General features: G+C 43.0%; 1 protein-coding gene and 1 non-coding gene across 4 annotated transcripts in view; one reads left to right on the top strand and one right to left on the bottom strand.

Moving 5' to 3' along the window:
• Positions 1–14,228, bottom strand: part of PIP5K1A (phosphatidylinositol-4-phosphate 5-kinase type 1 alpha) — a 37,218-nt gene that overhangs the window by 10,308 nt on the left and 12,682 nt on the right. For all 3 annotated transcript variants that reach the window (XM_045790564.2, XM_045790562.2, XM_045790563.2), the window contains 6 exons: positions 7,300–7,331; positions 5,676–5,756; positions 3,931–4,061; positions 3,377–3,494; positions 3,042–3,194; positions 1,758–2,057 (listed from right to left, as the gene is read on the bottom strand). In XM_045790564.2, the coding sequence (XP_045646520.2) occupies positions 1,758–2,057; positions 3,042–3,194; positions 3,377–3,494; positions 3,931–4,061; positions 5,676–5,756; positions 7,300–7,331 (815 nt within the window). The remainder of the gene's footprint in view (positions 1–1,757; positions 2,058–3,041; positions 3,195–3,376; positions 3,495–3,930; positions 4,062–5,675; positions 5,757–7,299; positions 7,332–14,228) is intronic.
• On the top strand, positions 12,897–13,002 carry LOC123787784 (U6 spliceosomal RNA). Its single transcript, XR_006778321.2, has one exon. It is a non-coding gene; the product is annotated as a U6 spliceosomal RNA (small nuclear RNA).

Here is a 14,228-nt window from a genome sequence, read left to right as displayed (position 1 = left end):
GGGGAGGGGGCAAGGCAGAAGCAGGCTCCCCACTGAGCAGAGAGCCTGATGTGGGGCTTGATCCCAGGACCCTGGGATCATAACCTGAGCCGAAGGAGACGCTTAACCGACTGAACTACCCAGGCGCCTCAAGGAGCCTGGATTATATCCTATGGTTCTCAACCCTCTTTCCATTCCAGAACAGGGTGCAGAACAGTACACTCACACCAGTTCCAGCAGCCCACTCTGGTGATGCAGCTCAACCAAGGGTATTTTGCTAGGTTGGTGGGAGAAAGGGATGAAGAAAGCACAGGAGTGATTCTTATGCATAGTTTGAAAACAACTCTCTACTGTGTCCAGTCCTTTCAACCAAAGGAGCCAAACTAAACTAGGCATTACCCTATAAGTAGATGCAGAGTAAGCAAAGGACAAGGATGGACAACGCTATGGAGTGAGTAGAGGAAGATGATCCCACAGTAGCGGTTGAGAAAAAAACAATCAGAAATGTAAAAACCAGTAGGGAAAGGTGCCACAAAAACAAAAAGGTACATTAAGAAAGTGGAAATAGTCAACTTTCAAGCTGCAGAAAAAGCAAGGAAGGACTGAGAAATATTCTCTACTTGGCATCTGAGGTGGTCTTGAGGGAGAGTAGTTTAACTGAAGGGGTGAGAGCAAAAGCCATGACAGTGGGTTGATGCAGGAATAGGAGACGATAAATGAAAAGGACAAATGGAGACATTGGAAAAAAAAAAAAAATCCTCCAAGGGCACCTGGGTGGCTCAGTTGGTTTAGTGACTGCCTTCAGCTCAGATCCTGATCCCAGGGTCCTGGGATCGAGCCCTGCATTGGGCTCCTTGCTCCACAGGGAGCCTGCTTCTCCCTCTGCCTCTGCCTGTCACTCCCCCTGCTTGTGCTCACTCTCTCTATCAAATAAATAAATAAAATCTTTTAAAAAAAAGAAAAGAAAAGAAAAGAAAAGAAAAGAAAGAAAGAAAAGAAAAAGAAAAAGAAAAAAATCCTCCTAACCTTAAGATGGAAGAGATAAAAGTTGGCTTGCATGCAGAAAGAAAACAGGTGATAGAGGCTGAAGCCAGGGGAGCGAAAGGAAGCAAGATTTGAAACAGAATCCTAAAGAAACAGTCCTGAAAAAGTGATTGACTTGGAATAAGCCACCAAATTGGGCAGAAAGGAGATTAAAGATGGGTAGGTGTATACATGTTTATAAACTGGGGATGGGGGTAGGACAAAGGGATGATATGGAATAGAAGACTAAGGTAGTCTGTTGAGAAACAAGGCTGGGGGTAAGAAAAAATGGTTTGGATAGTGCCAATCATGTGACATCTATGCTGAGAACAGGAAGTGGACTCGTGAACAATACTGAGTCTGGACAGCATCAACCTACAGAGATGCTGGTAGAATAGACACAGGTGTGTGATTTTCTTCAGCAGCACTCAGCTTCCAAGATATAAATCTGAATTTGGCAGGCAGGACCAAGGCCTGAGGAATGATGGTGCTGGTATGAAAATAAGGAGACTCTAGGATGATGAGGCCTAGGAGAGGTAAAGAAAATGAAGCCAGGTGGGAGAGGATAAACAGAATGTAAAAATGTAAAGGCTCAGCAATAACCTAATGTAAAAGTTATTTTAAATGAAGTCTGGGACATGTGGAGCTAAGGAACTGAGTCCCATCTCAAACAGATCTAATGCCTAAGAACAATAAGCTGTTTTAGTGGCTGAGATTTTTGGTATCTGAGAGGGAAGGAAATATGATAAACTCACCAGACAGTCACGCTGTAGGGTCTTACACAGAGCATTGTACATGTCAGCATCCAGAAAAAGACCATCTGGAATGTCTTGTAAGAAGTCCAGGTCTTTAAAGGTGGGGAGAGGCTTCTCTCGCTCTTTTTGGGAAGCCCGGCGTTTGTAGGTCGAGCCCTTGAGGTCATATTTGATGTGCATCTTGACCGACCGTGGTAAGAGATTGTTCATCACCACAATTCGAATGTTCTTACCACCTGCCTGCACACAGTACAGTCCATAGAATTTAGGCAGCAAAGTGCGAGGATTCTGGTTGAGGTTCTGAGGGCACAAAAGTAAAAAGAAGCAGGAGAGCAAGTCAGCTGATTTTCAGTGAAACTCAAGAGTAAAAGCTGCCACCCACCTTCCTTGGTCTGCTATATGGGATTCAGGTACAATTTATCTGCCCATAAGCCCACATCATGTTTGTTTACAGTTTCCCAATACATCTATCTCAGTGATCGATCACCGCCAAGCTGAGCCACAGACCCTCCAATACAGTAATCAGTCAGGATACTCAATATATGATGGGTATAGTCTTTTAAAGAGGTGTAAGAAAAGACCATGTTGAAAAAGTCTTAATTCTAAGCCCTTGGTATAGTGTATTCTTATGGGTGTGATGCAAAGCAAACCTAACTTCTCCAGAAGCTCTGAGAGCAGTCAGTCAGAGTAAGATGGAGTAGAGTACTATCAAGAGAAGTAACCCACCTCATTCCCTAGTGTAGGAGGTGGCCTAAGAACAGAAGACAAAATTATCACGGAATTTCAACTTTGGGTAGGATGGTCTAAGTCAAATAATACCTAGAATAGGACAGATAGGTGCACCTACGTGGCTCAGTCAGTTAAGCATGTGCCTTCGGCTCAGGTCACGATCCCAGGATCCTGGGATCGAGTCCCGCATGGGGCTCCCTGCTCAGCAGGAAATATGCTTCTCCCCCCTCTCCCTCTTCTACTCCCACCCCACCCCCCGCTTGTGCTCTATCTCTCTCAGATAAATAAAATCTTAAAAAAAAAAAAAAAAAGACAGATAAACAAAACCCCTTTTAGCCCCAGAGAGGCAAGAGAGATGGGGCAAAAAGCCACAAAATGAACTACATCTTTAAGACAGAAGTGCTGACATTGTGTTGCCCTGCTGAAGAGAGCCTTTTTTTTCTTTTTTAAAGATTTTACTTATCTGAGAGAGAGTGAGCACGAGAGACAGCACAAGCCAGCCTTGTCCAGGAGTGGAGTGGGCAGCAGAGGTAGCCAGTGCTCCTCTTCCCTCACCATGTAGTATCCTGGAAGCAGCTTCTGCAGAAACTCCGCCTCTTTATGCTGGACCGTTTTAATGATGAATTCATCGTCACTGGACACGTAGAAGAGGGAACCACTAGCTCCAGAGTTGCAGAGCTCAATCAGCGGCTCACTGCAGAGGGAGTACTGGGGCCCAGAAAAGAGAGAGCAAGAAGTTCAGAAATACCAGGGCCTGTCCAACCAGAAATTAAGTATAGATGCAATTCTGTTCTAAAGGAAAATTACAGCAAGACTGTGGAGAGAGGGTCTTCCTTTGGGAGGATCCCTCTGATACTGGAGTCATAGGCTCCTGAGAACCAGAAGCTTACCAAGTAATCATCAGGCCGGATACCAAATAACTCCCGAAAGTAACGAAAGGCAACAGGTGCATAGGTCTTGAACCGAAAGTCATTGTAGTGATGAGCAGGGGTCAAGTTGCTCCCTTCGCTGTGGGGTTAAAATAGAAAAAGCTGTAATTTACCAGTCCCTGTCACCCAGGGAGTCCACCCTGGGCAGACACTCAGAGTAACTCAGAGGCAGGTCAATACATCCCTTCTGAGAAAACCAGAGGGATCAGATGAGTCAGTTGCTTAGTGGGACAAAGCCACAGCATAGGGATTAAGACATGGCACAGGGAATCACACTGCCTCCTACCTAGTGCACTGAATTGCTTTTTAGGGCTCACTCCAAAGGCCAGAGGCTCACGGAAACATTCAAAGGACAGCATCTGCTCTCCAAATCCTCTGTTCCCACATCACCCCAAGATCAAGTTAAAGACTGGACATTGTGCACATGCCTAAATTAGACCTGAACCCCTAAAACTGGCCTGAGGTTGATATGAAAAAGCCACACTTCCCAGGACATTCCCCTGAACATTAAGTACCTGGGGAAGAAGATACTCTCCACCACATAGAAGTCTTGCATGAGGACATCACGCTCTGGTTTGGTACTCAGGCTTCCCACAGTGTGAGTAATGCCTAACTGGATGGCACCTTTCAAGGCAGATGAGGTTGTCTGAGAAACAGAAGAGAAACGAGACGAAAGTTTCTAGTATTAAATCTGATCAGAACAATAAAAACTCAGGAGGGAAGAGCCAGAAGAAGCACTCAAAAGCAAATGCCCTTCTAGTACTTCAGACTAAACCGGGACAATCCAATTCCTCCATCCTCTTGCTTTACATGGCAGTTAAGCCTGGTAAAGATTGAAAGGGTATGAAGATACACAGTAGCAAAGGCAGCGCTGTCTGAATCAGCCTCAGCTAGGCAAGGTGTTCCTGCCTATCCCTATCTATAGCTGGAAGCCACTATCCGTATCAACATTTGGAAGATATGTTGTACTGAGAGAACAATCTTAAGTCTCACTCCAAAGATTGCTGCGCACAGAGTATCTGGGGATCTCCAAACCTTTTATTCATGAAATACAGAATGCAACTAAAATTAACTGATATCATGATGGACTACCTGGCTACAGAAGTTTCAGTCCTTTAAGGCAGAGCCTGATTGGTGTCCCAAGGACGACAGAGTGGCAAAAAAAGTTCCTAACTGAAGAAGAAAGCCTAAAAAGACTCAAATTATTTCTGAGAGAAGTGTTTAGATTTAAAATTATCACACTATGGTCAAAACACAAATTGAAGAGCCTCGCTCGTACAATCCCATGGGAAATATCACATCATCTAGGTCTGTGCTGTCCAGTACACTAGCCACTTGCTACCGATGGCTATTTAAGTTAATCAAAATAAAAACTGAAAATCTGCCTTTTCGGTCTTACCAGCCACATTCAAGTAAGACTAGTGGCTACTACTGGAGAACACAGATTATAGCACATTTCAATTACTGTAGAAAGTTCTGGACAGTTTCGTTCTAAATGATTTCCTTCATCCCCAACTCTCACCAAGTATTAAATTACTTGTATTTCTACTTAGTCCTCATTAGGCACTAAAATGGTAACTAGAGGGGTGCCTGGCTGACTCAGGGTCATGAGTTTGAGCCCCATGTCAGGGGTAGAAATTAGTTTATTTTAAGTAGGCTCCATGCCCAATGTGGGGCTCAAACTCACAACCTCGGGATCAAGAGTCGCATGCTCTCTTGACTGAGCCAACCAGGTACCCTGCTAGAGATTACTAGCCCCCCCAAATTATCTATCTCCCCCCTATATATATATATATACACATATATAAAACTAGATTGAAGTGTGTGCCTCTCCAATTAGCCTAGAAACTCATCTTTTTGTCTAAATGTTCAGCACATAGAACTCAATAAATATCTGTTGAATTGACAAGGGCCTCGACCCCATTCCCAGAGAACGTCAGGTCCCTAACAGTACAATAAAGGCAGAGAACACACAAGAAAAATTTACGTGGGCCAGAAACAGGACTCCAAGAAATCTTCATACCCTGTATCAAACAAGGAACAGACGCTCAATGGAAAGGTTGAACACTGTCCCTTGAGAAGCCTGAGCACCTCCCACAGTGGTCCAGAACTGAAAGCAAACTCTGAAGTCCAAGCTGTATGACAGCTCTTGTGCAAAGGCTTAGGACATCAAGAAATGAGACAAAATGTGAAGAGTAACACCAAGGGGACAGAACTATCTCTTCCTGGAGTAAAATGAAAGGGTTCCACCCAGACACACCTTTTTATATGTCGTCTCTCCTGAGGAATCAACACCTCGGTGGCCTATTTTCTTGATGGGCATGCCAGAGGCATAAGGCACCTGGAAAAAGCAGAGTCACAATTAGCACATGATCCCCATGTAATACACCATTCGGCTACCGTGATGGTACATTAAAACAAACTGAACACTCACTCAACCCGTTCTAGGTGAAGAACATGTTATAAAATCTTCACAAGACCCACACAGCTTTAGTGTTGTTTCCCAATGAATTAACTGGCTAAAAGAACACAGAAAATTCCAAGGGACATATATTTCACTTTTGATCCTCAAAAAGAAGACATAAAAAAATGAGTTACATTAAGGAAAAATAGAAACAAGAGAACTATGAAATAGCTGCTCCGGGAAAAAGAACAAACCTTAGTTCACAAAAGCAAGACAGGTTAAAAGTAGTTCCACAGACCCGTTCTTTTTCACCAGATTTCTTTCAGAAACTTCTACCCCTCTAACCTTCAACCGGACATGAACACTACCTGCTCAAAGTGCATTCACCAGTAAAAATGATCTAGCCACTCGCAAATGTAAGTACTGCAAACCCAGGAATTAAAAAGCCGAGGCAGTAAGACGACTCCCCTGAGACAGAAGCCCTCAGTGCCTTGAAGAGATTCCTGGGAACATGATACGGCTTTGTTTTCCACCCGCAGGACAGCCCCTGAAATAAGGAAGGAGTAATACCAGTAGAGCGGAGCTCAGAAGGCTATTCCTACATCAAGGTGAAGTACAAGAGACACAAAGGTATTCTTCATGATGTCAGTACTCATTAAGTTAATAAGCCAGAGGCAAAAAGGCCAGTGTAAATAGGGTGTCATGATCTTAGGGCCTGATATTCAAGTTCTACTCTTCTGGCTAAGGCCCTTAATGTCAGAAAACCCTCAGAATATCATCTCAAAGATCTTGGAAGAGGTTCTAAGAGAAAAACCTAAAATCCCAGGCCAAAGGGGGCCTGCATTCTGAAACCCTGTCACAAAACCCAGGAGAGAGGCAAGAAATAAGAAGAGGTTTGGGAAATACCGAAAGGAAGAAAGTTAAGCAAATGGAAGATATTCTGCACAGAAAAGAAAAACTTAGGAAATTAACAGCATCTGTATGGTTAAAAGAAGTTCTTCAAATGAAGAAAAAAAATGAAGCTATGCAACAGGAAGCAGTAACAGCAAAACCAAAGAGTGGGCTTTCGTGTCGGATTGTGTGGGTTTTAATCCCAGCCTTATTAATTGTGTGACCTTGGACAAGTTATAGAAACTCTATTCCTCACTCTTCTTATCTGTAAAACAGGGATAGCAATGGTATTCAGCTCACAGGAGTGTTTACCAGATTAAATAAGAATAAAGGACACTTAGATAAATTATTTACTCTTCGGTATACTACATTTGATACATTTAAAAAAAGGTCAATCAACGTGAGCTATTATTAATATCTGTAATAAACTACAACAAAAGTCGTTGTATAATCTCTAGCTTACCAAAGAGATGTAAGAATCCCACCTAACTTCTAAGATCCAAGTAGGGGAAAAATAAAGATGTCATAAACGGTATCCTCCTATCCCAGAATTAAAGTTTCAGAAACATGGTATCAGTATCAAACTCACCTCAGATGCCATGGATCTCTTGATTCCTGATGCTGTTAAAAGAATAAACAAAACGCAATCAGAAGTGTGTGTACACACACCAGTGCCCACAATTTCTATCAAGCACACAGAAACAACTGGGGCTTGAATCCAACTAAACCTGACAATGAGCTCCTGCCTCTTGATACTAAATCCTTTTGCACAGGGATTTTAAATATCCCTTCCTCTTTTTCTTCCATACTCACAGAACCCTTATGCATATTCCATTCTTGTTCTAGTCCCTTTTTTTTATTCAATTCTTATTATTTTCTGGGAAATATATCTGTTCTTGATACATTCAACCATCAGAGTCAAGAGGGTATCATTTGATACCATGGCTGAAAGAGAAAGGGCATAAGAGATACCTAAAACTCGTTGGAGAATCTAGGGCTTGATTAATAATTTTTCCTGTACAGCTAAAAGGGTAAGAACCTTCAGAGCATATCTATGGTGCTTTACTCCTCTATTAATGATTTCAGAAAATAGGTAAAGAGTTGATCTACGGAGATGAGGCAACTAAGGATGAGAAAATACAATGTTGAAATAATGAAGATTCTGCATCCCTACCTCCTCACCTTGATTTCTGCTGTAAACTCAACAGGAATTTGTTGGCGTTTACTTACTTACTAAAGTGAGTTCTACTTATCAAATGTTTAACCAGTGCAGATGTGTAAGATAAGTGTGTGGTTCAATCTCATAAGTATTATGACTTTTATCCATTTAAATTTAGGAAAGATTATAAGAATATGTTTACAAAGTGACTAAAAGTACCTATCTGTAGAAAATCTACTCTGAAAGGTTAAATCAGTTCTCAAGGGTGTGCCATACCCATAACCTTCATCCATGATCACAATAGACACATGTCCACTCAGGAAGACAGACTGTTCCCCCCTTCATATTGGAAAAGGTTTACCTTTAACTTCAAAGACTACTGATATATACCTTCAATCTAATTCTAAAGAATTCAAAGGGAATAAAGATTACCCATATTAAAGAAAAATTAAAAAAGGAGCCTAATGGGATGGATCTTCAATAATACCTGAGCAGGAAGATCCCAGTTCCAGTGTATGTATAAGGATTAATGGTAAGGCAGCAACAGCAACACATGGGATTAAGGGCAATAAGGTGAAGCTCTAATTATGACTGTTTGTCTAAGACAAATAATCGAGGGCCCTGAGAATTTCAGAATATAGCTGGGCTCAGAGGAAAGGTTGTGACAATAGCCCTTAGCCGTACAGAGGCCACAGACCAAATATTTCTGTTACCAATAAGCAGAGCAGCAAAATTTCCTTCCCCATAGTGAGTCAGGGTGGCAAAAAATGGGGAACAGATGGTTTTCATTCCTCTTCCCAAAATAGGAGGCAATGGAAATGTCATCTAGCTGTTGGGAAGATCTGCTGCATAAAATGACCCAGAAAACTGGAAAAGCCCTATAATCTACACCCTTTATAGATGCTTCATCTTCAGTCAGATCAACTTCAGCTAAGTAAAAGACCAGGTAAATTAGTACTGGAACCCCAAGCTAAAGTTTCCAAGGAACAATAAGCCAGGATAACTCAGATTTATCATTAAAACTGCTACCGACTTACTATAAAATTTAAGATGTACATCAACAAAGAAAAAGAAAGTCTAACCTTTTTTTTTTTTTTTTTTAGGATTTTATTTATTTGATACAGAGAGAGTGAGCGAGCACAAGTAGGGCAGAGCAGCAGGAAGAGGAAGAGGAGAAGCAGGCTACCCAGTGAGTGAAGAGCCTAATGAGGGGCTCGATTCCAGGACCCTGGGATGACGACCTGAGCCAAAGGCAGACGCTTAACCAACTGAGCCACACAGGTGCCCTGAGGTCTAACCTTTTATATCTTACAACCTTCAGCCAGGAGTCAACATGCTGAGCTATTTAAAAATCAGAAGACCTGGGTTCAAATCTCTGTTAGATCAGGTAAATTGTTCTCTATGCTTAACTAAAAAAATTCATTGGGAAACAACACTAAAGCTGTATGGGTCTTGTGAAGATTTTATAAAATGTTCTTACGGGGCGCCTGGGTGGCTCAGTAGGTTAAGTGTCTGCTTTCAGCTCAGGTCATCATCCCAGGGTCCTGGAATGGAGTCCTGTGTCAGGCTCCCTGCTCATCAGGGGGTCTGCTTCTCCTTCTTCCCCCACCCCTCCCACCTGCTCATGTACTCTCTTTTAAATAAATAAGTAAAATCTTAAAAAAAAAAAAAAGGTTTATGTAGTGGCACCTGGCGACTTAGTCGGTTAAGCATCTGACTCTTGATCTCAGCTCAAGTCTTGATCTCAGGGTTGTCTGTTCAAGCCCCACACTGGGCTCTTCTGGAGCCTACATCATTTAAAAAAAAAGTCTTGCGGGCACCTGAGTAGCTCAGTCTGTTAAGTGTCTGCCTTAAGTGTCGTGACCTCTGGTCACGATCCCAGCATCCTGGGACTGGGCCCTCATCAGGCTCCTTGTTCAGTGGGAAGTATGCTTCTCCCTCACCCTCTGCCCCTCCCCTCCACTTGTGCTCTCTCTCACTCTCTATCAAATAAACAAAATCTTAAAAAAAAAAGTCTTATGTAAAGATTAGATGAGATAAGCTAAATCAAATGGACCATAACATGCTATACAAATATATTCTATGTGATTTCTAAAGCAAAAGCAAAGTTGGCCTCACAGCAAGTTTTAATGTTCAATTACATAGACCTTCAAGGAATTTTAATTAGCATCTCAAATTACTTGGCTCCTCCCAAACCCCCATCAGCTGTCCCCCACCACATCCTCCCGCAAGTGCACACGTGCAACTACAGAATCACTGATTCTCAAAGAGAAAATCAGTACGCTTTCGGTTGAGAAGACAAACACTAATTCTGGACTCCTTGGTCAGTGCTTGGCCTATCCCTTCCTTTTTCACCACAGAGGAAAAGGTTTGGAAGGTATCTGGCAGAACCAAGAAGGGCCAACATCCAGTCCTAGTCTGACAGTCTTACCTAAAAAATAACCTCCTCTGTACATAAGTAGTCACTAGACAAAGTTAAACAATGCAAGGAAACAAAGGCAGGTAAGTGATTTGAAGGCACAGGGTTAGTAAGAAAGCCCCATATCTCCCTGAAAAGTTCTACCTGCTACCTTTCCTAGTTTTACCCCACAAACATGTAGCTCTAGGGCTGCTACACTCTTGCAAAGTACCCAGAACCAGGGTGAGAAGACTTTACTCAGTGGAATTTTGGTGCCAATTGCTTAGCTATCAGCAACTGTAAAGCTGGGAATAATCCCAAGGACCCTACGGCTGATGCAGTTAGAGTGATAATGGGATCTAAATAATAATGATGATGATGATGATGATGATTAGGGGCACCTGGGTGGCTCAGCAGGTTAAGCCTCTGACTCTTAAAGATTTTGTCAGAGAGAGAGAGCGCGTGCATACACGCACACAAGCAGGGGGAGTGGCAGGCAGAGCAGGCAGAGGGAGAAGCAGGCTCCCCACTGAGCAAGGAGCCCTAAGTAGGACTCGATCCCAGGACCCTAGGGTCATGAGCTGACCAGAAGGCAGACATTTAACCGACTGAGCCACCCAGGCGCCCCATAAGCCTCCAACTCTTTTTTTTTTTTTAAAGATTTTATTTATTTGACAGAGAGAGAGAGACGGCCAGCGAAGAGAGGGAACACAAGCAGGGGGAGTGTAAGAGGGAGAAGCAGGCTCCCAGCAAAGGAGCCCGATGCGGGGCTTGATCCCAGGACTCTGGGATCACGCCCTGAGCCAAAGGCAGATGCTCAACGACTAAGCCACCCAGGCGCCCCAAGCCTCCAACTCTTGATGTCAGTTCAAGTCATGATCTCAGGGTTGTGAGACACAGCCCTGCATGGGGCTCCCGCTCAGCACGGAGTCTGCTTGGGATTCTTTCTCCCTCTGATCCTCCCTCTGCTCACGTGCACGTGTGTGCACCCTCACTCTCTAAATAGAATCTTTAAGAAAAATATAATGATAATCAGACCAAGTAACACAGGAGGAGGAGAGCAAAGACCTAAGACTTACTACTCTCTTCCTTGCCTGAAGTTTTCCTCCTGGGGCACAAATCAGAGCTCCAACCTACCATAGCAGAATGGAAGGGAAGAGAAAAACACCTAGAGTTTTACCAATATTGCTGTTAACACCCAGGTGGTCCAGAAACCCAATGAAGAACAGAGTGACATTTTAAGGAACCAGATACCACCTGCTAAGGCTGGACCACTTGGTCCAAGTCTCTGCCTATGAGAAACTGTCTACTGGAGAAGTCCATGAGACTGAAGAGTCAACAGCATTGTACCTGTTCACCTCATAATCAAGCTTTCTCTCCTATTAGTACAGAAAGAGGAAGAGGAGCAGAGGGCAGGGGAAGAAGTGTGTGGGGGGGGGGGGGGGAGGAGAGAGAAACAGAAACCACAAGACGGCCAACTCAGCATGGCCACACTGGGCTTGGTAATGCCAGCCAGCCAATGTTTAAGGGAAATGAGATTCATCTCTATGGCTAAGACCAGAATATTGTTGGGGCACCCGGGTGGTTCAGTTGGTTACCTGTCTGCCTTCGGCTCAGGTCATGACCCCAGGATCCTGGGATCCAGCTCCCAGCCACGGGGTGGGTAGGTGGGTGGGTAGGTTTGTGTGTGTGCCCGCCTGCGCCTCGGGCACTCTGCTCAGCGGGGAGCTTGCTTCTCCCTCTCTGTCTGCCCCTCCCTCCCAGCTCCTTCCTCGCCGCCTCAAATAAGTAATCTTAAAAAAAAAAAAACAAAAAACGCAATATTGTTCAGCAGAAAGTTGGTTTTCTAGTATCTCTGCATAAAATATTCTCTGATAAGGATACATTATCTTATAATCCACATCCACCATCTACATATATCATTCTCTTTTTGGATGGGGAAACAGAGTATAGGGCAGAGTTCTAATGCTAAAATTTACTTTACTCAGCAAAAAACTTTTCTCCTGAGAAATCAGGGACCCGCCTCTCCCATCGAACCCAAAACTCCGAAGGATTATTAAAACGCCTACATAATCAGTCCACACCATGAAATGTAGCATGTGCTACAAAAGAGAGAGCACACTGCCCAAAATGGGGGTGGGTATGGAGGCTGACAGCTTGGCTTCTCCTTATTGGCTCAATTTTAACACCTCTCAGTACCAGTTCAATGCTGAATTATTTCTGTTCCCCATCCTCATTCAATTATTCAAAAACTACTGATCATCTGTTACATGTCAGGAACAATGCATGTGCACTATGGACAGAGAGTTTTATGTTCCTGGCCTGGAGGAGCTCACAAATTTTTTCTGTGTTTTTCGCCATCACTTGGGCATCTCCACATTGTCCTAGTTCTCCTTAATACTGGCTACAAGACTAAACTGAACTGATACCTTTTTAGAAAGGGTATTTCTCTCCACTGACAAAATTTTTATTTGTATAGCGCTTTAAAAGCTTACAAATATAGCTCATTTGACCCTTAAAACAATACTACAGGGTATGGGAACCAATTAAATGAAGTACTTAAGAGACATATCCACCAAATACAATGTATGAAACTTCTCTGGATGCTGATTAGAAAAATAGTAAAGTAGAGCTCGCTCGGCAGCACATATACTAAGACTGGAACAATACAGAGAAGATTAGCATGGCCCCTGCGCAAGGACGATACGCACATTCATGAAGCGTTCCATATTAAAAAAAAAAGAAAAAAGAAAAAAAAACAACAACAACAAAATAGAAAAATAGTAGTTTAAAAGATTTCTAAGACAAGAGCCTCAAGAGGAGAAATTAAATAACCACTACTAATTTTGTCGATGTGACGATACTACTGCGGTTATGTCACAAGTCCCTACCTCCCTTTCCCCCCAAAATACAGTCCTTATCTGTAGAAATAACATTCTGAAGCATTTATGCTGAAATCAGACGAAGACTGGGTTTGCTTTAAAATATTACAGCAGGTGGAAGTGGGGGAAATGAAGATGAATAGATGCAACAAGCTTGGTAAAATGTTGCTGCTGAGTCTAGGTGATGGGCACATGCAGGTTCTTTATACTGGTCTTTCTACTTCGGGTATGTCTGAAAAGTTTTGTACTAAAAGTTTAGGGAAAAAATACCACAGAAGAAAAGAAAACAGGTCTGGATAATCAAGCTTCTTCATGTGAGCAGGCTTCTTTCTCAGAGGTTTTCTCTGGTAAAAGGAAGCATCAGGATGAAGCTCTAACAGCAACACTGTCTTTATATCGCACTAAGTTGGGACTCCTATTCGTTAATAGGTCCTGGACCAAGAAACATCCTAAACAACTAGCTAATGTTGCAGTACTAAAAGCAAGACATGAAGCCATCACAAACAGGCTGCATCAGAAAAAAATAATGGTTCAAATAACTTATTTTTGAGTGGGCCAACAGATGATATAGAGCCAACCATGGCAACTCTGAATACTAGTTCCTCTGCAGAAAGAAAACATAGAAGACTTAGCGAAGCAAAAACAATAACAAACCAAACCCTAGAGGAGCAAGGATGTACTCTCACTTTGGTAATTTTTTTTAAAAGATTTTATTTATTTGAGTGAGAGAAACAAAGAACATGAGCAGGGAAACGGGCAGGGACAAGCCAACTCCTTGCTGAGTGGGAAGCCTGAGGCAAGGCTCGATCTCAGGACCCTGAGATCATGACCTGATCCGTAGTCAGATGCTTAACTGGCTGAGCCACCCTGGCACCACTCTCACTTTGGGAATTTTTAAAAATTCTGGCTAGGCAAGCTCAGTCTGGCTGAAATCTACAGCTGTTGATGAAAGTTAATTTTTTAAAAAGATTTTATTAATTTAAGAGAGAGAGAGAGAATGGGAGGGGGAGGAGCAGAGGGAGAGGGACAAGCAGACTCCGCGCTGAGTGCAGAACCCGACTTGGGGCTTGATTCCAGGA

The sequence above is a fragment of the Ursus americanus genome, chromosome 12, assembly GCF_024610735.1.
Source record: "Ursus americanus isolate L20-20 chromosome 12, mUrsAme1.1.p, whole genome shotgun sequence".
NCBI classification, from domain to species: Eukaryota; Metazoa; Chordata; class Mammalia; order Carnivora; family Ursidae; genus Ursus; species Ursus americanus.
This window is presented reverse-complemented; position numbering and strand designations above follow the sequence as displayed.